General features: G+C 34.8%; 1 protein-coding gene across 8 annotated transcripts in view; it reads right to left on the bottom strand.

Moving 5' to 3' along the window:
• The window catches only part of BMPR1B (bone morphogenetic protein receptor type 1B), a 371022-nt gene that overhangs the window by 42543 nt on the left and 300757 nt on the right, over positions 1-27722 (bottom strand). For all 8 annotated transcript variants that reach the window (XM_019741148.3, XM_074323317.2, XM_074323315.2 and 5 more), the window contains one exon: positions 8643-8802. In XM_019741148.3, the coding sequence (XP_019596707.1) occupies positions 8643-8802 (160 nt within the window). The remainder of the gene's footprint in view (positions 1-8642; positions 8803-27722) is intronic.

Here is a 27722-nt window from a genome sequence, read left to right as displayed (position 1 = left end):
AATTGCTATGAAAATCTAAAGCATGTAAACAACTGAAGGCAATAAATAAAAAAGCTGTCCCTTAGAAATTTACTTCAAATAATATAAGCAAACAATATCCATGTGGGTTTTTTTTATTCCTTCCCTACACATTTAGACTATATGTGTAACTTATATTTCTCATCAAAAATAAAATTCAGGAAATATCAGAAATAAAGTCATCTTTATTTTCTGACATTAGGAATTCATAGAGGCTAGAAAAGTTGATACAATATATTAAATCCCAAAAGATTAATTTCTCCTTAATCATGAGTTCCTCTTGCTCAAAATCTGAGTATGTGAAAATATCATTTTAGGCAACTTACAAGAATCAAAAATGGGAATACAAAAAGATGGTAAAGCTGTTGGCAAGTTACCGTTCCAATGTCCTAGGAAATGTAAAGAAACATCAGGGAGAGTAAATTCAAGTTTTAAAATTCATTCCCTTGTCTGCAAAGAGGATGGAGATAAAATTATAAAGAGGGGATGGAGAGGGAGAGAGACATGGAAGAAAAGAGTTGGTATCCCAGAAGTCATACATTCAGATAGGAATCAAATATTTATATGGAGGACAAGCAAGAGGGTGAGAAAATCATTTCAAGAGCACTTAATCTGCAAGAAAGCAAAAATACTTTATACGTTCCTCATTGAAATTGCTATTTGTAAGGGACAGTAACTGGAAAGTAGCAGTACTATTACAGAGGCTTAAGAATTATTTGAGAACTTTCAACAACTCTCAAGCAAGCACAAATGTAAACAAAGCTAGTCTCCAGAGTTAGAGCTGAAAACTCCACCCACCACCATGAGATGGCGGCTCAATGCCACAAAAGGCAATTAACTCTTACCATAGGCTTATCTGGGGCATTCTGCTGCCTGGTTGCCATGTTCAGCTTAATTTTGAAATGTTTTATATAGATTATTGCCCTATCATTCCCAGAGTGTTGAAAGTGATAAGAAGAGATGAAGAATAATGAAGAAAACAAAAGTAGAAATCACTGTAGACAAAATTGAAAGTAGTGATATGTATAGGAAATGTAGGATCAATCATGTGATTCCAGTAATGATTATGAATTTAAAAAAGACAATTGTGAACACACAATGCAATACACATATGATGTATTACAGAATTGTACACTTGAAACCTACATAATTTTACTAACCAATGTCACCCCATTGAATTTAATAAAAATTAAAGAAAGATACAACAGTAACATTTCAAAAACGCTACCCTTATGTTATAGGCAAAGAAAAGTAAGTGACAAAATAGAACAACAGCTGTGTACCAAGATGATCAGTCGTAACACTGAAATGCGTCTTAACATAATGTTAATTCATGAAAAAGCAAAGCACTTGAGAATTTATAAGTCACATAAGGTCAAAGTAGTGATAATAAAACTTTTGTTACAACCCTTGGATGATGCTACAGCTTCAAGGCTTCTTGAATCTGCTCAAAATTCCACAAGCAAATTGAGTGTCTGGAACATCTAAAAAAGATCATCAGGGAATTAACTGCCTCAAGAGATTTTCGGCACACCTAAGTGAACATTTTCTAGCAAGTAAAGAAAGGGGTACACCTGGCTTAAAGCTTTGAGGGACCAAGTGATATTCTTTTAAGGTAGATGTGCATCCACAGCCTGCAAGGTTTGACTGTTCTCTTTTGTGGTCAAATGCATTTATAAACAACCTTTTTGATCCCAATCTCTGCATTAGTTCTTACAAGGATGTTTGGAAACCAATTTCATAATATGTCTAAAATTGTACTGACAGCATACTCATTTAAGATGCTCTACTTGTTGTTTTATTTTAGTGAGTACAGTGTTTATAAGGTTTACTCAAATCTTGGTCCCTTTAACTCTATTCTTCCACGAAGAGCTCATGTTTCTCTGTTGCAAACTCCAGGATTATTCAAAAACATCACCACCACAGTTGAGTAGGGATTGCAGAACTTTTCTTCTAACAAGTTTAGATCTTTAAAAAGATTAGTTTAATTATAAAATATAATTTTAAAAATATGAGTTAAAAAGATTTATCTGCTGTGCTTAATCAGGATGATAAGAAATTTTAAAGCATTAATCAAAATTAAAAATTACTAAATCACTTAAAAAGTATTATTTAATTATAAATCATTTAAAATTTTGCTCTTGAGAAAAATTAATTATAGAAATGAATATCTTCTCAAGTTCATGTGCCCATCAGTACTAAAAGCTTTCTTGACTGATCAATGTATATTCCATTTTTTATTTTTTTTTAATATGTGAGATATTAGAAGTCTTAAACGTCTTTCCAATCTCTTTTAAGTTTCAGTCAGAATAGATTTGCAAAGTCTGCTTGGTTTTTAGGTCATTTGTAAATAGGTCCTTGGAAACAATCTGTATTCTTTTTTTGTTGTTTTTAATTAAAGTTTATTGGGGAGACAATGGTTAGTAAAGTTACACAGGTGTCAAGTGTACAATTCTGTAATACATCATCTACATTCTGTCTTCTAAAATATCCATTTCACTTTCAAGGGAATAAAGACAGTTTTCAAAGTTTTCTGTCCTAAGTAAACTCAAATACCACTTTCAGAGATGCTATTTAAATCATGTAGATGTTAGTCAGTTAATTGAAAGAGCTGAAAGCTTCTTAGAGAGCTCTGTTAACAGTAGTTCATTTTCCAAACATTTATTGCGCATACAATGATTCAGGCAGTTAGATGCTGAGGACGCAAGGGTGAGGGGACGCAGCCTTTGCTTTGGTGGAGCTGCTCATCTATCAACAAACACCACTGATCCTAGGAGAGACAAAGTCACTCATCTTCCAGGGGCAAGGATAGAAATCCTAAGCTAGTCAAGTATTTTATATAGGGAAGAAAAGCAAAGAAGAATGATGGGCAGCAGTAATTACCAAAGTAATAGAATCCTAAGGTTTATGGTGTTTTTTTGTTTGTTTGTTTTCTCCTTATCATCTTAGATGGGTGAATTCCAGAGTGGTGGAGGAAAAGAGGGTGAAATGTACATGGCTACTACTACTGTTCCCCTTCTCCGGCTTTTCCTCTGAGTGGTCATAGAACTGGGGAAAGGTGACGTTATAATATTAAAGTACCAATGTGAGAAATGCATTTTTATTACTTTATCCTTGAGAAAGTATAATTATCATACATCCTCCTCTGGCAGCCGTGCTAAGTGATTTAGCGTTTTGTTCATTTTTTTCAATAAGATACACAATTTTTTTAAATTTGTCTCAATTTTTACATGCAGCAAGCTTTTACATATTCACACCGTTCCCCGGCCCCCGGTGGAGGTACCCTCACTACCTCTTACCCAGACCGCTCTGAGAGCCTTTTAGCCGACTTCCCCTCTCCTCTCTCTAGGTTCTACCTATACTGTACAGCACTGCCTGATACGTCTTACACTTTCCTTCTCTGCTCATCAATCTCCAATGGTTCTTCTCTATGTACACTTTTAAAGAGACCTATAGTGCTCACTTTCTATATGAAGTCCAGCAACAAATGGGCCCATTTAACATTCTCATTTATGACTAATGAGAAGAAAAAGGGACAGTCACTCCTTGTAAAAGACTTCATAAGTGAATTTGAAATCAAAGCCTCTTCCAACTAAATGACAAGTTCTAATGCGGGACCCGCCATTGTCGTAAGTGCAACATCTTCTGAAAACAAAGATCTTAACGCTCAGTGTTCAGATGGTCTGGGAAACAGCGGAATAAACTGGATGCAATGGAAGATGAATAACAAATGAAAACAACATGTACTTTAAACACTCTGAGGCCTTGGGTCAGGAGCTCCGGTTTGAAACTCATACCACCACATTCAACAAAAGGTTTCAACACCCTAGGTTAATACAAACTGTAAAAAGGCTCACAGCCCTTAAGCTTTTCCTTCTACCCTCTGTGACTCTTCAAAGCACTGTTGGAGGCTTATCTAATTCCTCATGTAGGCAGCCTGGTGTCATTTGCAAATCCTTTGTGCAAACATCCCTTGCAATTTATTATACCTGCAAACCCTAAACACTGCCCAGGCAGGAGAATTCTTGGTCAGAACCTAATAAGTTAAATGAGGATGTACTTAAAATTATCTCTGAAAAAGAGTAAAGAAAAGAAAAGAAATTTTAGAAATGGATAGATTTGTGTAAGGGAGTGGAAGAACCTGAGAGAGGTGGTGAGACAGGGACAAAAATGACTATCACAGATAAAGTCAAGTACAACACGTAGGGATAAAGCAGGACGAGATCCTATGGAGAAAAAAATAAACAAACAAGGCTGAGATTCCACTTGGTAGGTCGGGGAAATAAGACAGAACAGTGGCATGATGAAAGTCATGCAAAAAGAGTGGTTCAAAGAAACTGCAGTGTTCCAGGCATGAAGTCTGAGGTCCCAGGAATAGAAGAATCTGGAAATGGAATGGGAAGGATTAACAATGCAAACAACACCTGGAAAGATATTTAGAAGACAGATATTATCTTCAGGGAGAAAGACAAGGGTTTCACTCCTTACGTTGAATCACGGGTATTAAAAAGGCTCTTATACTGTATTCAGCATGACATATTTACACTGCATCCTCTAACACACATGCCAGTAGGCTATGGAAACGGCATGGATTTTGGAAGCAGATACATCTATCCGCACCTGATAGGAAACAAGGCCAAGAGTCACTTTGGCCTTGGTGTTGGCGGGTAAAGTGACTGCAGATACTCAGGAAGAGTTTTAACTCTCTACACTTTGCACATGTTCTCTGAAGTATCATGTGAGATTTCAGAATCTCTTAAGTATGACGCACTCTTCATTTGGGCCACTTTTTGGATTATTTTCTCCAGGAAAGTGGGAGTGGTAATGAGCATGAGCTCTAGGTAGGACACCTAGTTTGACTAAGATCTGCCTGGTACAAGGCCTCAGGCCAGACAGCTTAGACCAGCCCGTTTCTAAGTCTCAAGCAAACATACCAGTCTTTACAACTGTTTTACCCAGGAGTGTAAGACTAGTGCAGCACTGCTCAAAATGTGTTCCCTTGTATCAGCAAACTGCTTGTTACTGGTCTACAAGGAGATTAATACAGAAGTTGAAATTTGTATAGCAATAAATTTAGCTCTGTTGAATCTAAATAATAGAAATGAGAAAAAGGGAGCATGTAATTTGTAAGTATTTTTAAATGTATTTTTCTATCAACCTGTAATTCATTTTTATCGTACTTCAATGCACAACTTATCAAAGAGGAAAACTATCTTTCAGCAGAGATAGCTTGAGAAGTACTGATTTGGAGGTCAAAGAGTAGAGTGTGGACTCACAGGAATGAAGGCAGAAAGATCTGATTTAGTCTCGGTCTTAAGGCACAGGAACAGAAGTCTCCCCTGTGACTCATCCATGATGGATCTCAGAGCTCGGGAGACTCAACTGGAGTCAATACCTCATTAGCAAAATGGATGTGAATTTTACTCAAGAGTGAATATTTGTTCCTTTGAGAGCCAGTGTCAAGGGTTGGCTGCTGGTCAGGAATTCAGGACTTTGGAATCTTGGCCACAATTTTTTTCATATCGGCGTGAACAGTGATTTACTGAAAATTACTTAACCTCTTAGAGCCTCAGATTTCTCACCTGAAAAATGTAGATAATGTTGCATTCTTTATAGGAGTGTCATGATGATTAAAGATAGGTGAAAGTAAACATGGCAGTATTTATAAGAAGTTCAATAAATATTAGTTTTCTGTTGACTTCTACAACTTAACTCATTCATGTTGACTGTGATGGCACACCCATTGTTTTTGATGGGTTCCAATGTTGATGTTGTCTTTGTTGCATTTTTGTTTGCTTTTTCTTTGCCAGCATAAATCAAAGGTTAGAAACCTTATAATTCACAACCCATTCCTATCTGGCTTCTATCTCTACTATCACATTAAGTATTTCTCAACTACAGTTATTAAGGTCAATACATCTGAGTGCCGTATTTCAGTTCTTACCCTATTTGACCTTGAACAACATCCAGAACAATGACCTCACTTCTTCCCTCTGGAAATTTGGCTTCAATGACACCATACCCACTGCTTTATTGCTAATTCTGAGTCCCTGGGGGGAGCCTCTACTACCCAAGCATTAACTATCTCAAGGCTCAGTCCTCCTCTGATGGACTGGATTGCTCTATTTTCATTCTCAATCCTTCATACCCCACCCTAGCCACAGTTTCTCCTTGACTTCGAACTTGACTATGACACTTGATTTGGTAAATGGAATATTAAAGGACATGACACAAATGGAAGCTCTAAGAAGTTGTTCCCTCATACTTATGTACAAGAGAATATGCCCTGGCTAGAGCTGCTGGTCAAGAAGAATGAAGACACACATGGAGCAGAGCTAAATTCAGGAGGCAGCCTGAAGCCAAGCCCAAATCATCAAAGCCCAATTCAGCAGCAGCCCATTTGTAGATCCAGAAATGAAAATAATAAATGTCTTTAGTTGTAAGCCACAGTGATTTTGAGTTTGTCTGTTTCACAGCAAAAACTGACTAATGATTTACTCACTCTATAGTCTCTCCCCAACCTCTTATCTGAGCCCCCAATCTATATTCGATTGCCTACTCTTCGGTATCTCTACCTGCATGTGTCCAAAGCCTTAAGCTTAGCACATCCAAATTGGAACTTGGTTATTTTCCTCTGTCCTCCTTTATTAAAAAGCTACACTATACATCTAAATGTATATTCAGAAACTTGTGAAACCCCTCTTGGCACCCTCTCATATCCAATTCATCAACATAAAACTTCCCTTTTAACTATTTCTCCCATACATCCAGCTCTCTCCTGCACTAGCAACAGCCTAGTCCAAGCCCATTTTCTCTCATAGGAATCTACTTTTCAATTTCTCTTACCTACCTGTTGTTGTTTTTCAATTCACTTTTGACTCCCCCTGTAATATATTCAATACTCTGCAACAATTTTTCAAAACAGCAAATCAAATCACATTCATCTCTACTGCTACTCCTGCTTAAACATCCCCTTCAATGGCTTCCTAGTGCTCTTAGAAATAAGAGCAACGTTGTAATATAGACAGAGGTCAGCTTTCGTCTGTCTTCAGATGCAGCTCCTTCCACATCTCCTCCTACCCTCTGCACCCTAGGAAAACCAGTCTTATTTGAACTTGCCAAGCTTCTCCTTTCTACTACAGAAAATTTGCATTGCAGTTAACCCTGCCAAAACACTTTCTTCAAAATCAATTGAGGACACTTCAATGGCCTGTAAGGAAAACAGGACAAAATATTTGAAATTGGGATAATTTTGTAAAGTCTGAACATAGGATCACCAGAACTATGGTTGAAATGACACACACAGATTTATTCTTACTTAGTATAGACTCAGAAAAAATATGCCCCTAATATGCTTCTCTTCCTGTTAGCTTTCTTCAGGAACTTTGTAAAATGCCTCATACTTTTTTTTTTCTTTTTTTTTTCTGTTTACTACAAAGAGGCAGTGTTTCTCAGGAACCGCTATCTGAGCTTTGGAATCATTTTGCTTTCAAGACTCTGTGATCTCAACCTTGTTCTATCCTACAAGAGCCAAATTCCCAGCTCTCTCTGGGGCCTGAATCCCTTACGTCTGATAGTAAGAAATAAGCATTCCCTACCATGCTGAGCTGTTTTGCTGAGTAAGTGAGATATGTATTTATGAATACACACAACTTTCCTCCCCATGTCATTTAGTGAATATATATTTCTTGGGTTACATATTGCATTATAGACTGGTAGGCTTGTATCAGATCACACTTCATAGGAAACATAATAAAATAAAATAAAAAGGTTTCAGGAAGAAAAAAACCATTCAACTCAGCTTCATCCTCCTTCCTGGATAATGAGGCCCCAAATGGCTGCCAGGATATTATGCCTGGACTTCAAACCTGGCAACCCATCTCCTCATTTGGGTCCATTAGCCTTCTTGAAGCAGATTCTGCTTCTCTGATATTTTAACTTCTGAGATCTGTATTTGTTTGGTTAACTCAGCCATTTCTCCCTGGGCACACTTTGGCCTCAGGCTATGCCACTATTGTCCTCGCCCTGGGAGTAAATGCAGCTTTAGACCAACAAAATGGATGATGCTGCATGAAAATGTATAAGGAAGAAAGAGGCCAGTAGTCCAGTTTCAAATACTAGAAAGCACACAAACATGATTATCCACTAAGAAGCTTACTCTCTAGTACTCTGAGGATATCTTTCCTACCATCAGGTGGACTCACACCAGCTCTGTCATTAGACTGCTTCCCACAGTCAGTTCATGAATATTCCTAGCAGCTAAGGGGCTCTTTCCAAAATAATAACACTATCAGCATGATAAATGGTTAAAAAAAAATTCTGATACTCTCTATTGAATCTATTGTGGAGACCAGGTCTTTTCAAAGAAAATAATTGGTTTTTGCTCCAGGAGCCTGGGACCTGTGCTCTGTGTTTATGTATGTATGTGACGTTTGCAAGACGGAAGAAGAATCTCAGAAAACCACTTCAGGGCAAAACACATATCATACAGGTACAGCTCTGAGTGTTAGTGGCGTTAGGCACTATTCCCCCAAACATGCTCTCGGAAACACTAGCCTACAGTTGTATAGTTAAAAAAGTATGAGTTTCTGTTAAAACTAGTTTTAAATAATTATATGACCAACCTGCAAATATTGTTGACCGAGTCTTCTGGACAGTGATGGTGGCATTTACAACGCAAGATCTTTGGACGAGGGGTGGGGGCTGTACTCTCACCATCCTCTTTCTTAGTGCCCACATTTAATTTTCCTGAACTTCGCAAAAGCATGTTACCAAGGAAGTTTGCTGAAAAGAAGAAAGAGGAAGAGTTTATTTGCCCAAAGTCTTTTTTCTGAAAAACAATGTGACATCAAATAAAATATTAAGTAATGATAATTAAAGATTTAAACAAAATAGGTTCACATTTTCTTACCCATAAAACGGAGCACCTATCTCACGTCCAGAGCTTAGAATGTGTATGTTACACAGTAATACTTGATAAATGTTAGCTACTATTATTACAACATATTTTTTTTTACACTTTACATAGTAAGACAATGTTTCATTAACATAGGGTGACACAGCACTAAGATAGTTTTCATATTTTCCTTCTTTACTACTACTTTTAGAAAATAATGATGCCTGAGAAGGGGGCATGCATTGATACCTATTGTATTTCTGGCATTGGGGTAAAAGCTCTCATAACTGTCACCGCACAAGTTGTCACCCTGAGCACAATGTTTGATTTAAAGCCTTTCTCACAACATCGAGATTGCCTATAATTAAATAAAATTTCAACAAAATTATTATCGAAAAAATTGTGGGGCTAAAAAATTCTTGGTCACAGTGCAATAGACACGATAGATGTGTACCGTGTGCATGTGTTACTTTATATGCAAATAGATGTCTCCAGGCACTGGTTACATCAATCAGTGATACTTTAGGAAAAAGATCTGTGATGATTTTTTGTGATTTTTTTCTCTATGTGAAGCTCATCAGTTGAATTCTGGTTCTCAATATTACTAACCTTATGACCTGAATTACCTCAATGTAACACAAAGTGATGAAAACAAGGTATTTAAAACTTACATCCTGCTTCCTTCCATACCACACCCTTTCTCTTTAAAGTTTTAAATAATAAAAATTGATTTATTATGCATATGTCTACTTAGCAAATATGTATTGGGTGCCTACTGTGTTCCAGGCACAGCCTGTGAGTAGGATAAATTAAACATATATAGAATTTACCATTTGATGGGAAAAGTTATTAATTGAAATGTTTGCACAGAATGGTCTACACGAGAAAGGAAACATCCTCATACTATTGGAAATACGATGCCATTTTTAGGAAATCTTTTAAAGGAGCCATGATTTTTTCACATTTTAAATTTATTTCAATTACAAAATATAAAATTCAGCTGTAAGAATGTTCTTTGCAATATTGCTTATAACAACCCATGTTTAAAACAATAGGAGATAAGTTAGATCTCTAAAGTGAGATTCCTATGTAGCCATTAAAATACTGATGTAGAAATATATTTATTGACAGGCAAGAATACTGAAATATAATTTTTGTTGAAAAGGGTACATTTACATGGTATCTTAATTATGAAATCCCACTCAATAACAGGAAAGGGGGCTAAAAAATGAACCTACAATATAAAAGCGATCAAGAGAAGACCCTAGCAATAAAAACCTGGAAACAGAAGGACATTAAGAAAGTGAAGAAACAAAGCCAAGAATGCTGATCCTAAGCCAAAGGTGGAGAGAAGCCAAGAAGCAAATCATTTTGCCACTCAAACCCAAAAGGCTCCAGAGTGGTACCACAAGTTACTTTCAAAAGTAAGAGTGAAGGGAGTATTGAAAACAGAAGGAGGCTTAAATCTATTTTAGAAGACATGAGAACTTCAGCTACCCTTTCACAGTCCCTACAGGCTGGTAAACCTCCCTTCCCCACCCTGCATAAGACTGGAAGGATAAATCTGATACATACATTACAGAGATGTTTTCCTTGTTTACCATTTTTACCATCATTTTGAAGGACTACAGGAAACGAAGCATAGAGGTGGGTAGGGGTACCACCTTCCTACAAACACTCAGTGAATATTTACACTGGATGTTGACTCCTTCCATTCACCCCTGTCCCCTGCAGGGCTTCCAGAACTCAATGCAGACTGGTTTATGCTTTCTTTACTCAGGAATCTGACAAGGTCATGAAAACTAAAATATTTAAAGGTAGGGATATTGAGAATTTGTCAGTGAAACAGCCCTGCAATATTATCCTACCATGAGGCCCACTGGTGAAAAGTTCTACCCATGTGCACAGAGCTTCCAATCAGCTTCCATAGTGCTTCATTCTCTTATACACAAGCCACTAATTCAGGGTCAATAGATATATGAAGAAAGCCTCAGACATCAACGACCAAGAACAAAACACATACACAGACAAAAGCCCCTTGAAAGAAACTATATGAAAGTAAATAAACCTTAGAAACTATTACTAATACTCTCAGCTTTATAAAAATGTATTGCATCAATGAAACAAGAATGTGTTGCTATAAAGAAGGTAATGACCAATAAGGAACTCTAAAAATATGATTGCGTAAATGAAAATCTCAGCAGGTAAGCTGAAAGATAAAGATTAGGTAATCTCTCATAATGTAGGGAGAAACAGACATGAAAAAGTTAAATAAATTAAAGCGTCAATCCAGGAAATTTAATATCTGAAAAACAACAGTTCTAGAAAGAGAGACTTGATGAAACAGAATGGAGAAAAATCATCAATAAATCATGCAAGCTTCCCCTAACCAAAAATTATGATTTTCTAGTTTAAAAGAACCCATAGAGTATAAGAATAGACCCATACCAAGGTATGTTATGCAAAATGTTATAAGGGGATAAAGGAGACCCTAAGTTTTTATATATAGAGAGATCAAGAGTGAGAGAGAAAGCAATCTCTGGGCAAATTATAAATCAAATATGAGGATAGGAAAAACGCATTTTAAGATTTTCAAGTTATCAAAAAATTACCTCCCATGTACCTTTCTCAGAAAGTTATTGGGGGAAATGCTCCACCCAAAGGAAAGTATGAATAAAAAAATAAAATACATTCCTGCTAATAGGAGACCCAACCCAAGAGAAAGGTGACACATACTCTCAAGATAATGGTACAGGTGGATTAATAAGGTGAGAACTATGCATTGGACCTAAGGAACAACCAGGCCTGGTTGAAGGCAAGTCAAAAGACTTTAGGAGAGAGAGCTCCGACAAGTTGAAATGAATAGAATAACTCATATATACTTTACATTTAAACTAACTGAAAGCTCAGAAACGAATTAGTGATGGGAACATAGAAAACCAAGTAAACAAGTAACATTTAAATGCCTAATATATAAAGGATGGAGGATAGAAATATTAATATATGTGTATGTAGTAGGGTGAAGGCCGTAAAAGAAAGCTAAATCCTCATCTTCAATAGTGGAAGGTCAAAAGTAATGCATAACACTGAATCATCAAGAGGTTGCAGTACAATTATTTATTTAGAGATATGGAGGAAAATACCAAAAGAAAGAATGCAAGAGGCATTAGTATAGTTGCTATTGGAGAGAGATAAGTTGGGAGAACACATTTTTATTTTATTTTAAATAAGCCTCTTTAAACTATGTTAAAACAAAAAATAGCAAGTTATAAAATAATGTCTCATGATGATACCACTGTAGCTTGTGTGTGCATTGTGTGTGTGTGTGTGTGTGTGTGTGTTAAACATCTAGAAGAATTCACATCTATAAGGATATTGATGAAATATATAAAAACAATACTTCTTGTAGAAAAATATAATTATCTCTGTCAGGGAATATTAAATTTTGCATCATGAAATGTTCACTTTGCATTCATAAGGGCCATAATTCCTTCTACATCAGCAGGAATCTATGGAGTAACAACAGACAGATCATAGCTGGAGGTATTTAAAAACATCTGCAAATTGCTTCTCAGTTTAAAATAGGGAAGTAATTACTCTCATATCCTGATGTGGAATGAAGAATGTTAATGAATAAAGAACTAGGGGGGAATAAATCAACCAAGGAAAAGGAACTTTCCTACCCAATCTTCATTGTGGGATTCATCACAGGACCAATAAACAGGGCTTGGTATTAACACTAAATCCATATTTGGTTTACCACATTGTATGTGTTTCATGCATGTGTACTTTAGAGTGTGGTAAATCTACACACCTCATTCTGTATTGCAAGTTATCAACAATCCATTTCCTGGTATTTTGTAGAATTAATTACTTCAGTTATTATTAAGGAAAGATACCTGAATCTGGTAGCTCCAAGCAACCTTTACAGACAAATCCTGGCTCTCAAACACTAGACAAGTCAAGTAAGAGCCATTCTTTCTATAAAGATTGTGAATGTGAAATATTGCTGCATAATCTTTCTAAAATTATTTAACATTTTAACATGTAGTCAAAATATATATTATTTTACCAGACACATATAGAAGAACAAAAAGATAAGAAAAGCATTGCTAGCTCATAATAGAGAAAGGATTTCTATAAGCTGAGTTAGATGACATCGTCAATGAGCACGTAAAGTTGCCTTCAGACAATGTGACCTGAACAAGTAAAAGTAATCAGATGAGAAAATGATTGCTTTTAATTTGTGTTATCAAGTAAGTGGATGATTAAATGCAAATCTGAGACACTGTGGAGAGTTCTTTACTTGCTTTTGTCAAAATAATCAAATCAAGGGAATAACTTATGTAAAATTGTGCAATTGTACTTAAGAGTCAATTAATCTATGTATGTTTAATTCCCTGTGAAATGAAAATCATTATCGCATAGTTCACAATATTTCCAATCACCAGATAAAATTAGAGTAATTGAGTGATAATTTGGAGATTAACAGACAAAGGGGAAGAGAAGCAGCAGCAGCAGAATGAAACGATCTGATCAGACTCACCTTAAAAATTGAGAACATTGTTAAAAATAAAGATTATAAGATCTTATTAAGGGCTAGTCCACATTTGAAAAAAGGGGACTGGACTGTCTTTATCTATTATTATAATAATGAAAAGGGATTTATAAGATGATCACTTTAATATAAAGTCATACTGCACGTGAGGGATTCTGGATCAAAAACAAGACAGAATACATCAGCGAAGGCATGAAGAAAGCCAATTTACATGCATACAAGTATACAAAGAATAATCATTTTATAAAAACATGAATTTAGCCAGATAATAATGATGCTGAAATAAGAACAAGAAGGAAAGACAAAGATAAATATTTATGACAAATGTGACCATGCAGCGCAGCAATAAGGAAGATATAGCCTCAATATCAGCTGTCTGATTAAAATAATTATTAAAATGCATTTTTCACATTTTATTATATTTTTAGTATCCTTCCATTTGAAATAGGAGAAAGGCATACTTTAAGAGATAATAAAGTCTGATTTAGTCAGCCATTCAAATAATGTAACATCTTTATTTTTATTAATTAGATCCTCATGTTATTTGATTTTGTGTTAAATTTTATATGAAAGAAACTAATCATGGAAAACAATTGGAAGATGACTAACCATTAAAGAAACATTAAGTATAATTTAGTATATTGTATTTTCTAAATCAGTAAGTTAAATCTTAAAAAAAATGTTTATACCAAGGAAAGCTAAATAGTGACTGGTTTCTACTTAATTAAGTTGAATTTCAACAAAATTGATTATTTTTCCCAATAGGATTTTAGGCAATTTTGTTTTTTAAAAAATATTTAATGATAGAATTATAAATAAACCTGACAGAAAAAATGTAGGGGAAATCAACCGAGAAAAATCACTGTCTAGAAATTTCTTAGGAATAAATACTATACTGGATAAATCACTCTTTAGGGGCTCATTCCATATTTCAGTTTCCTTCCTCTCTCCTACTCGCCCTTCTCTCTCTATCTCTCTGCCTTTCTCTGTCTCTCTATCTCATGACCAATCTTGAGCTTAATAGTATGAATCCCGACACTTCAAATGCTGCCTGGTTAGCTTAGCTGGTTACATTAGTTAAGCCAGATAGTTTACTATCCAAATTACCAAGGAAAAAAAGCATATAGCATGTGGAAGCTAATTTAAAACTGGTTCTCATTTTTTCAGAGGACAACCATGTATTTAGGGAACAAATGAACCACAAAATTATTTCCAGACATGTGTATGTATGTGTATGGGCCCTTAATGAATTATGACTAAATTATATTCCTTATGATTTTCATATATATGAGATAGATTTATAGATTTCCAGGCAAATTAATCAAATTTCATGAAATAACCTAATGATCAGCATGCAATAATGTAACTTCCATTCAACTACAAAGGTTAAATAAAAAGTTAATTTTCTTGAAAATCCTGAATATTTTTTCTTGGATTTATATCACAATTTTATACATGTTTTCAGCTATTTTGTATATATTTATATATAGTTATATATAAGTTTTCTAAGGCATGTGTTCTTGTATAAGTTAGGAAATAAGGCAGAGTTTCTTTAAACTGCTTATTTGGAACTAGTGGACAATTACTAGCTGGAAGCCTGGTATAAACACCATAAATTTTATACGGAAGAAATTTTATATGTGCTAAATTTTATATGAAAGAACTGGAAATAACTCATTTTTGATGTATATACTTAATAAATGAGTTTATTTTTAAAACATTTCTATATTTTTATATTAATATGGACTCTCCCATATGATTTTTACAGAACAATCAGAAAACAGGGAAGAACAAAAGTAAAATGTAAAAAAAAAAAAATTACAATATGACTACAACTCTGCAACAAATGAATTTTAACTTCCATATTCATCCTATGTTTCAGCTATATTTAATTTTAATTACTTTTTCTCAGTAACATCCTAATCACTTCAAAATACCATAAATAAAACATTTAAACTTTTTGGTATAAAACATTGTTTTATATGTCATAGTGAAGAGAATATCAGAATCCACTGCCACATTAAACCACACAGAGAACAATATGAACAGAGGTAATTTAAGGAAAATTAAATAGCAATACACAATGTGCTTAGAAATGAACGAATGTTCAAAATTCATTGAAAGAAGACAATTATTTTGTACCACAGGATCTACTAGTTATCTATTTTCCTTTTCTGCTTTTTTTAGCTTTCTGAATATCTCAAAAGTTAACAAAATTTTGAGTATTTTCACTATTCTACCCCTCTACACCAGAGGGCAGGCAAGCAGCAAGAAGAGAAATTGAAATTTTTATCACACTAGTTTGCACTTAAGTATTTTGGGTAGAAAGATTAGTGGAAGCAAATTTGGAAGTACTGAACTGGCCAGCAATGCATTGGGAGTGATCCATTCTATACTTATCCATATTGTCATGATTAATAAACAATGTGAATCAATGCCCATTTCCTTTCTCAACCAAAACTGGTTTAAATGCATTGGTTAAAAACAAGTCTATAATACACAGGAATAAAACTTGAATCAGAGCTTAAAAACAATATTAATTTAAAAAATAACTTTCAGTGACTTTAAATAGTGGGCTTAAATAATTTTTATTTTCATCACTTAAACCTGAATCATTCAACTCAGTATAATGATTTAATTTACTGTCTATTGAGTTTACTCAGTTTTCATTACCTAACCCTCTTTCATTTCACTAAGACATTTTGAAATAAATTTTCTATGTTGTTTCCAACAAAACTTATACACACACACGCACACACACACACACACACACACTTATATATGAACAACATAAAACCAAATGATTAACAAAAAGTTGGGATACGTGCCTAAATTCTTTTGAACTGCAAGAAAATATAAATATAATATTGATTCAAAAATACCAAAGCAAAAATCACATGTATTAAAAGGGAGGAGGAGACTTTACATTATTAACTCTGATGTTACCTGCACAGAAATCTTTCTCCTTCGAGAATTTCAGGAGTCAGAGGACAGAGGGCAAGGAAGGGTGCTGGTGGTAAGTTTCTGGGCATGGAGGGTGAGGAACCAAGATCAGGTATGGTCACCGAGCAGTGGACCCAGACATGACCAAAACATAGGGTAAAACAGAAAAAAACAGTTCAAACCCTAGCTCAGCTACTTCCCTTCTCTGTGGCCTTAGCAAGTCACTTAAACTTCCTTACAGAGGATGTGGAGAGTGGCAGCACTCATTGGTTTGCTTTGAGAACTGATGAAATATTCCAAGGAAAGCACTAACCACACAGTTCCTTGCACACAGTAAGAGTGAATGACAGTAAATTGTTGTTTTCTGGTCTGCTGAAGTTTACTATTCTTTTTTTTTTCATTCTTTAGGTTTTTCTTTTCCTACCGCAATTTTTTTGTTGTTCCTTTAGTCCCTTCTTCTTCATCTCCTATACATTTCTACTTCTTTTCCTTTTCTCCTTTCCCTGTACTCTTTCTCTCTTCATCTTCAATTCCCTTTTCTATTGCTTCATTTTACTTTTACTTTCCCTTTTCTTTCTATTAGGTTGGTGCAAAAGTAATTGCAACTTTTGCAATTTTTTTTCAACCTTTTAAATCACAACTAATTTTGCACCAATCTAATAGATTCATCACTGTGAACAAAAAGTCTATGAAAATATAGAGCCTTTTGGTTTCAAAAAACACTGAAAGTTTGTTCAAGGCCAACTAATATACTTAGTTTTCTTTTTCCTCATAGTACATTCATTTATTTAGCCAATAATCATTAAATCCATTCCATCTACGTAACACAATGGCCTAGAGCACTTGACGTACCCTCAATAAAATAACAATCTTGCTGGTGAGACAAATCATCTACATGTGGAACATGGTGAGACAAATCAACTACATATGGAAAACCAAAAATTGTACATGAAAACAATAAAATAGATGTCACAATGCCACATATAATTGTCAAATATAAGCAAGTCCTAGGTGGGAGTGCATGGGAGGAAAGATTACTATGGGTGGCAGTAATCAACCACAATTTTTTATGGAAAACATAAGCACCCAAACCAGGGAGACAGACTGTTTTTCATTTCAGTGGCTCATTGTTGACACTATTGAGTAGCTTAAGAAAAACACATTTAGTTTTAAAATGTTGGAGATGTGCTGGCTCTCTACAGAAAGGAGGGCTTTTATCATAGCCTATTCCTACATGTTTCCATTTACTGACAATTGTTTCTCTTTTCACCATACTCACACATCCACATTACCACATCACTCAGGTTCGGCAGGATAATCATGTTTTCAACATTTTACATCATAAAAGCCCTGCCAAGAGACCCCAAAACACCTGGATAAAAAGTGGAAGCAGTAATCATTCAAGTGTTTTATTGTATGAGATAGTAGAACATGACTTGAGCAAACCACGAAAAGATTATATATCACATAAATATGAACAGACAACCTATACATTTATATTTATTTATTTTGTAGCTAATACAGAATTATGAGCCTGAGTAAGCATAATAATTGATTATGATAGCAAATATAGTTCTTTGGACATCACATTTATACTCTTTAAAGGTATACCAAACAGCAGTGAGCCTTTCCCTCAGGTTTTAAAATGCTTTTGAATTTGGAGAAACGCAACCAAAATGTTCCAATAAATTTAAAATCTTTGAAAATACTCTAAACACAGCATCAATATAAGAGATAAGAAATTTGACAAGCAAGTAGCCACGATGTTAAAGATAATTTAACATCAAACTGAATCTATATTCATAAAATAGCATAATCACTGCTGATAGAATGATTAACAATTAAAAATTTCTCAGTATGTTAAAATACTTAATGTGTCTGCTTAAATCCACATTGTTGGAAAAGAAACTGAACTATGGTCTCTGACAATCATGTCAGAGAATCAACGAGGACTTGGCAGACGGCCAAGCCAGGAGCTGTGGTTTTACTCAGTGACGTTTCTATCAAGGCTTTGCTTCACAGAGTTCTGAAGCTAATCAAAGTCGATGTTCAACTTGCCCCCGCACCAAAACTTACTCGAGGGTTTTGCAAAGCACTCCCATGACAGCTTGATGTGTAAATCTACTTTGAACACTCATATATGTAAAGAAGAGAAGTGACAATGAAGCCAGACAGATCAGAAACCAAATCATCACATCCATGTTATTCTTTTTCCCTAAAGAAAAAACCTGAAAAGCATTTAGGATCTCTCTGTTTCTAAACCTTTCTGTATCCTCTAATTGGATAATCGTTAAAGGATATCTTAGTAAAGTGTGTATTGACCTAAAAATACAAATACTGGGGGTGCCAAAAAAATGTATACACATGACTTGTATTCATCTTTTGTTATCAGTATATATTGAGCATTACAATTTTAATACAGATTTTTCCTTTCTTAAACTGTGTATATATATTTTTGGCTCTCTTTGTATATTGCTATTTCAAATGTTTGAGGCATAAAATACATAGAATATACACATATTTTTAAAACAACTTAGAATATACTATTATCAACTACTATCATCACCAATGAACTTAAAGGTCTATCTCTGATTAAACAATTTGGAATAATGAGAACCAGCAACAAAATGAATTAAAACAAAATCTAATATTTGAAAGCCATTATAGAGTTTTAAGAAAAAAAACAAACTAAATAAACAACTGTTCAAAACCTGCAGTGTTATCTACATGGCTTTGTTTACATTTATGTGTTATATTTCATAAAAAAGTTTTCTAAGACAGATAACCAAAAATGACTTACTAAATTTTTTGATTATTTACTGAATTTTTAAAATACATTTGCCTTCGTTTCTGAGTGTAGACTTTACCTTGCTAAAACAATTTATAACCTTCTTGATCAAAAGTGAATGAGTTAGTAAGTCTATTTTCAAAACATTCATTTGTTCTAATATTTAAATCATTAATTTATATTTTTAAGTATTTTGTAGTTTTCACAACATTTGCAAGAAAGCAACCTTGACTTTTCTAATCTGTGAATTTAGAGTTATATGTCATAGATAGCAGAAGAATTCAAAAAATCAAAACTACAAATGATTAAATTATACCACAAGGACTTTACACAGCCACAGCACTTGATTTTAATTTAACCATGACAGTGCTGGGAAGTGTGCAGAGGCAAGCACACATACCTACCTACCTCAACACATCTAAACTCAAAAGATAAAACCATGTATGTAAAAATTTTAGCAGTCTAAAAGTAACTTTATACACTGCTGGGACAGCGAGGCTAAACTACACTTTCTTGCCATGTGATGGTTGAGCCTAAAATGTTTGATTCCTCTTGAATTGTTCTATTTCACCCTCTATGCCCAGAAAGACTAAGTTCTATCATTTGTGTGTGTGTGTGCCAGAATTGGCTTAACTGATCTGCTTACATTTTCTAGACAGAGGTAAAACAGCCTCTGTAAGATAGAAAGCTTCTCCCACTGCTCACTTTTGATTTCTGTACGCTTGATAGATCGTTGCCAGGTTCCCTGGGATGAGACATGAGGAGGAGGCACAGAATTGCTAGGGGTTTCCACTAAAAAGACCAGCACCATAGGCAGCACTAATCCTGCACCTGTGATGTGTTATTCAGCAGTTAAGAAATGCAGTCCAGACTGCGGTTGCCTAATACAGCTCAGCTGTTTTTCTCAGTACTCCCTTTGATTATAAACTGGCAAGAAAGATTATTCTGGTCAGGCATTGAGCTATGTTCAGGATACATGGCATATGACAGTGGAAAGGTAAAAGAGAAAGGAAACTTTAGAATCAAAAAAATAAATAAAAAGAAAGAACAGAAAAAAAGTCACTGACCACAGTGTATTATGTAACATTTCCAGATGGTTAAAAGCTGCTTCTGATTATATGCAAGGCAGACAAATATATGACATTTAAATATCTAGAAACCTATTTTTTTATATTATCCTTTGACATTCAGAATGGCATTTCAACATGCAATTTTTAAGTTCATTTCAAAATAAGCACAATTTCACAAAGTGATCAGCTACATAAACATTTAAAAATATTTCTTTAAAGAGGTTTACCTATACTAAATGTCAAATTCCTTTTATAATGCGGAACCTTTCAAAATGTTGGGAAAACTGAAAACGAAATGATTACCATTCATTTTATCTTTTTATTATATCCACCATATCACTTGACTCATTAAATTTTTTATGTGAAGTTTATATTTCAAACCCAACTATCCTATTAACCATGTATGGTTAAATCAGCATAAACTATTTATTTTAACCTAGCGTAAAATTGCTAGCAAGTCCAAAATGATTTAAGAAATATTTATCATACACAAGGCTGTGTCTACAAGGCACTGTGGTTTCACAGAGATGAAGAAGAAATGACCATTACATTCACAAAGCTTAAGATCGAACTGGGGAGAGTGGAATAGAAGTTACCTTCTCATTGTTCTTTTCTCATAAAAGGGCCGACCATTCCCTCACACCAAAACTTTCCCTCTCTTTCCGTTAACACTCTCTATAAACATAAAACCATCTGTCTCCCAGGCTAGTATCCATGCCATTTCAAATAAATAATCTAAAACATTATCTAAAAAAAAAGATACCCTTTCCTAACAGCAGATGGTTAAAAAACAACAAAAATTTCATTTATATAAACAAAAAGAGCTGAAATGAAGAAAATATATCAATTTCAAAGTATAAATATAATTTAAATGTATAAAGGAAATGTTTACTATTTTAAGCTATTTTTTTGTTTGTTTTCATTAATTAGATACTAACTATTGGTTAAGCTGAGTAGTCTATTAAAAATGTTAGAAAAATTCCATATGACATATATTAGGAGCAATAGGGTCAAAAGAAATTACTATATCCATAAAAACATTCTCTCTCATCAGAATTTCACAAGTCTTATAGCTTTCCCATATATTCAGGCATCCTTATGGACATTAGTATTAGCGATAATACCGTACTCAAAGTTTCAAATAACACTCTGAGGCCAAATGAAAGAGGACAAAGATTTAGGAAGTATGCCACAAAATGTTACGTTACTATTCTATTTCCATAATCTCGTTTGTGCATCCAAAGTAAAACAGAATGATTGAATTAGGTCCTGGGTATGTATGTGATTCGCAATATTAATACACTCTTGATAATTTAAGACAAAAAATTATTTTTCTGAAATTATACTTAATTGGCCATTAAAATAGTGCTGAGACTCAGAACCACCATCCACTTTGCTTTGATTTATAGGAATAAGGTTGCCAAAGGACAGTCTTGCTGACTTTTGGGCAGAAACACTGAAGAAAGGTCTGAATTGAGACTATGTTATTATAATGATTGTGTTATCTGAAATCTGTGTCTGGCACACTTTAGAACATTCTGGTCCGCTGTTCAAGCTGTCCCTTTTTGATAAACAAATGGCTTCATTTTTAAAACGTTCTCTAAAGCAATCTTATTTTTTATTTTTAATTGTATAAAGCCTAGTAGACTCAGTGACCCAGGCTCTGAACAGCCTTATTGATTTTACCTTTAAATTTTCCTTCTTTATTTACCTTACCCAATTCATATCTCCTCATTTATGCCAATAATGTACCCACCCATATTCTTAGGTCAAAATGTTTCCTTCCTCCTCTTTTTAATAAATATGGGCCTCACAATAAACATCAAAAAAAGAACAAAAAACCTGAATCAACGACTCTACATGAAAAATAATTACCTCTCATAAACCCTTTCCTCACATGTTTCTGTGTTTTGAGCCATATCAACAAAATGCAGATGTATCTGGGTGTGTTATATTTTTTCGCCCCGAAATGTTTTGATAAGTTGGGTATATGATCTTGAATTTCAATATCAGAGCAAGAAGTTAAATACATACTTAAATCATGTTCCATTTAAATAACCAAAGTGCTCCCAAACAATAATAATACTAATATGGGATAAAGGACAATGCTATCTTAAGTGGCCATTTCAGTTAGAAAGTCTTCCACGCTCATCAAGAACATAGGACATCAAACAAAATATTTTGCCAAAATGCTAGAGTTGGTACTTGAGCTATAAAGAAACCATTCTCTACGTTTACCTTCAAAATGCCCTATTCTCTACCTAAAATACCAGAAAATAATTTGGTATGGGAGGCAAGAACTCTTATTATTTCATGAATTACAGATTGTCCGCTTTAACTATTAGGGTCACTAGGCCCGTTGATCCTCATTACGAACAAAGTCTCCTAGTTGTTTTTTGTTTTGTTTGTTTTGTTTTCCTTAAGGAAAGAGCATGATGATCTTTCAGAATGAATAAGCCCAATGTATGACAAATGATTAGTTAACAAAATTATTTTCTCTCCATCTTTCCTGGCAGAGTAAAAATATATGCTTCCATCATTAAAACCATAGTTCCTGTTTGGTAGTAGTATGAAAATTTCCTAGTGGCTCCCTGTCTCCATCAAAGAGCTTGACCGGAGAAGTATTACATTTGTGCTGATTATTAATTAGACAGATAATCTGGAATCAAACAAATACCTCTAACAGCTATTTCTAAAACCTTTTCACCCAGCCCTTAGAATACAGCACTTTGTGACAGCTTCTGTGCACGCTAAAATCGTGGTGAAGCACATACTTCTCTTCCCATTTCATACCAATAAGGGAAAAAAAGCCAATAGGCGCCATCCTGAACACCACCTCCCAACTGTGCCAGGCTTCTTGCCTTTGTAGAATTCAGTGTCTCCTCACTAGAAAGAAAGTATAAGCAGAGGGATCATTAGTTATGACACGTGGACGCTAGCAGATAATGTTGACTCACTTTAGGAACTATTAAACTATAAACAGTGTGCTGAAAGCCATTTATCTACATTTTAGGATAAACAGCAGAAGCTACTCAATTAAACAGATTGCAAAGAATAAGTTTCTGATGCCAAACCAAGTGAAACTTAATTTTGAAAAGAAAAATCTGTGAATTTAATAAAAATCGATCTAGGATCCCAAGGATGCTGAACTATGAAAACATTAAACATTTTATTTTATATTAATATAACTATAATATATACATATATATTATAACCTATATTTTAAAAGGCCAACAAGTTATCAAAGTTATTGGCAGAGTAGTGTGAATTCAAAGGAAATTTACCCATACTTGATTTTTTCTCTTACATGACAACATTTACAGTAATACTGATGCTGAGCAAATGTATGTTTATCAAGGAAAGCTTTATTATCTATCACTATGTAAAAGGAAAAGTTAAATTAGGTCAGTTTTCTTTATCAGCACTGTTGCTGCTCACGAACAATTTAACTATTTTGAGCATTTCTAAAATGACTCCTCCCAAGAAAAAGAAACACGAGTACTATTTTACATGTAAATATATATACATATTTCTATCTGTAGCATGTTAAAATGTTTTAAGAAAAACACTAATCTATCATAGAACCCTGGAGGTTTTATTACACAGTTGATTGGAAGGATATAAGATAAATCAAGGCTCTTACTTCAAGTACCATACATAGGCAAAACACACAATTTAGAACTTATTTTTCCTCCTTGTCAGAAAACAAATCAAAACCTGCTCTTTTTTCACACTTCCAGATGTCAGAAGCTTTTCAAAACAATTCTGAGGTCAGAGAAGAGAAGACACAGGTGTGTGTTATGTCAACTACTGAAAGCCACTGAAGGTTAGCCTGGAATCTGATCCCTCTACCAACACATTCTTGTGGGCATTACAAACGCTCCCTGATACAATAATGCTGACTACTTTGAAAAAACATCACAAATCTCATTAGATCTATTTTTTTTTTAGCAGTATTGTTCAAAAGCATCTCTGCTAGTAACATCAACCTCACTGCTACCTCTGAGCAAACCTTTAATATTTTCTCCAGTATCACCTCTCCTGTTCTGTTCCACTGATAATATATCAGGTTGAACAACAATAAAATATTCAATATCAACATACATAAGTTTGTGTCACATCATGAAGACTATGACAACCCACAAAGAAATTAAATGTCAGGATAGCAGTCACAATTGCTTAAGAGTAACTGGTTCACAGTAATGTCCACTTGGTCATGAGAAAACCATTATATAGATGGCAGTAGTACATCAAATCTGAAATTACCAGTGCTTACCCTAAAAAAACGGTGTAGTCATTCAAAATCCCTATTAAACATAAACAACAACTGAAAAGTGGCATGTTCTTAACTTATAAAAACAATAATGACTGGAAGGAAAGTCTTGCCATTAAATAACTGGGTTTCCAAACAAGACTAGAAAAATTTTGCCTACCAGCAAAATGACCTAATATTGATAGATTTCTTATGTTTATTAATGATCCAGAAAAATCACATTAACAATGTGATTCAGTACTTATATAATCCTTTCTTTTTACACATATACACACCCCACAATTATGACCACAGTGAGGATCCACAAGGAACAAATTATTCCCAGAAACCCTGTCTCTTCTCACCAAATGTTCCTGGTATTTTCCAAACCTAAAAAATGTCTCACTACTGAATAACCCGCCAGCTAACAATAAAAACAACTGAAACTTTAAAAACATTTTTCCTTTCTCTTCTTCTCAGTCCATCTCATGCCTGGAACAGCAAGCTACTTCTCAGAGCAGGACATACTGCGGCACTCTGAGTGCAGTACTGGTAGCGGCTGATAAATTTGCTTGCAGATTTTCTATCTACACATGTCATGTTTCTCAGCTTTACTTTTGTCGTCAGTAAGCAGCAAACAAAGAGACCTTTACCACCAATGTTCCACAATGCACGGCAGGCTTTTTCTCTACTGCAGTGCATGAGCAGAAGATGCTTTTTGGATCTGAGATCCTTCTCTGCCTTCCTTCTTCATTTGCTTTCCAGCCCCCAACAGCTTCTCAAAAACCTCAATATTCCTGAATACCCAGATGTCTCCTTTCTTTCTCCCCACTCCCACTGAGAAGACAGGAAACAACAGGTGTGGCATGTCCCTGTTTGTCCCCCTCCACTCAACACACACCTCCTAACTGTGAGCGTTTATCCTTGCTTGTCATCTTAGCGGTGCTCCCCTGCCATTTGTCTGCTGGCTCCCATCTCTTCTCACACACCCAGGACCACAGTCTCTCTCACAGAGAATGGTTTGCCTTCATGGGTTATGAACAGAGAGTAGTTTTCCCAGCCTAGATAAGCCCATCTGAAGAAGGTTTTAGGACAAACAGAAAATGAGTGTACTGGGAAGAAAGGGAAAAGGAACCTTGAAAGGAAAACCTGGGATGTTTACACTTGTGCCTTTTTATCACAATGTAGTAACTTGAAAAAAATGTAGTAACATATACAAAACACATAACCAAGTACCAATTCTTACAACAGGCCATGTCACATGTGTAACAGGATAACTAGACTCCAAACACATGTAGGAATTATGATTTCTAGCCTTCGCTATGCTACTGACTTGGAAATCTCCAGAATGTTTTGTTTGGAAAACCAGCATACTGCTGATTTACCAAATAAGGCTTAGGCAGTAAACATAGGTTCTCAGGATATGTTTGTGGAAGGAATACCGATGAATCAATTAGCTCACTAGAAAAGACTCAGCCAAACATACCTGTCCAGATTAGAAATGGAGTGTGAAGGAAATGACCCTGAGTCAACACCATGATCTCGTAGTGCCACACAGTGATGATTTTCCCATGACCACATTCCCTAGATGGGTAACAAAGAGAGTGATAATGGGCGTTTCTAAAGAAAGGATTCGTGTGCAGAAAGTAGTGGCTGCTCTGGTAACCAAAACATTTCAAAACTCTGTAACATGTGAGACCTCTAACGACTTCCAGCTACTTCCCTGACCTAATAAAGAATTTGGGAAAAGAACATCTAACCTCGTATTTCCCAAGATCATACATAATCATTCATGGACAGGAGGAATAAAAATAAATGCAAGCCTGCCTGGCTACAAACACAGGAAATCATTCACAGCTAAGTATGTATGTCTTTATATATTAGATGTGGATGTCCCTGTCAGGATGGGTATCCCTGACTTTACCCACCTAATTTCAAGCAGATTATAAGCCTGACATCTACATTTACATATTTAGGGAATATTGCACACATAGAATCATTTATGCTTGTGAGTTGCATTAATGAGTTTACTGGGAAAGAGATTTGACTAGACCATATTAAATTAGAGAAAGGAAAATAATAGAGAAAAGGAAAAAATTAACAGGACACAAAGCCAAAAATGAACAGCAGCTGTGAATTTCCAAAATTAAACTAACATAATCAAGTAGTCTGCAAATAACTTTCATTTCCCTTGAGCTTAGTATTTACACAAACTATAGTTAAATAAATATTGAATTTTACTCTGATACAGCATATTAACTCAATCGATTAAGGTTTTTTTTAATTCTTCTTAGTAATAGTAAAATGGGAACAAATTATGAAGAAACACAAAAAGAATAAGCATCATAGAGTGGTGGTACCAAAACCGTAATTCCATCCTCCATAAGGTATCTTAGGATTGTGGGTGAAGAGAGGTAGCATCAGCATGCATAAGAGTACTATGCCCTCCTCTCTAGAAACCACCAAAAAATAGTTATCCTGGAATCTGATTAGAGAAGATGGGTTGTCTGATCCAGATTATCCCATGAATTTTCCTGTTTCAAACACTTCCAGTTCCTTTTGCTTTTTTTCTTACAGTATTAAGTGTCCCCCGACACCCCCTTTTTAAATCACTTCACCTAAATTTCAGACAAGTACTGCGTTCCTAAGGCCTGAAAAAAAAGTCTTTTAAAAATTTTGTTCCTAACAGAGGTAATGAAAATCAGTCAGTAATCATAGAAGGTTATGGCTATTTACCATAAACTTTCATTCTTCTTCTCATTTGCTTTTTGTGTTTTTGTTTTCATTGGCATCTGTGTGGGTTAAGTATTGTTCTTGCCAAAGATACTTGAGTTCTCTTAGCCTGGCGAAGCAAAGAAGAATCGAAGGAGGCCAAGAAAGGATAAGAACAATTATGTGAAGAATGATGCCAGGTTCAAAGCAATTTAGGGGTCACAATAGTATATTTGTGTATCTTAAATTACCATATCAGTAAAAATGAGATGGTAGGAAGATATGCTCTCTAACCTCTCTTTGACTTCAAACACATGATGGTTCTACAGAACTTCTACTTTTTTTGATACATTATTTCTTCATATCTATAGCATGAAAGGAGGGTACTGAACATTATACTTATAAACTATGAGAATCCCAATTCCGCCATTTATTAGTCGCATTACCTTGGGCAAGTTCTTAAATTTCTTTGGTCTAAAACATTT

This window comes from Rhinolophus sinicus, chromosome 1 (genome assembly GCF_057876585.1).
Source record: "Rhinolophus sinicus isolate RSI-liver-muscle chromosome 1, RSI-T2T, whole genome shotgun sequence".
Taxonomy (NCBI): Eukaryota; Metazoa; Chordata; class Mammalia; order Chiroptera; family Rhinolophidae; genus Rhinolophus; species Rhinolophus sinicus.
The sequence above is the reverse complement of the archived record's forward strand: the minus strand, read 5'-3'. Positions and strand labels throughout refer to the sequence as shown.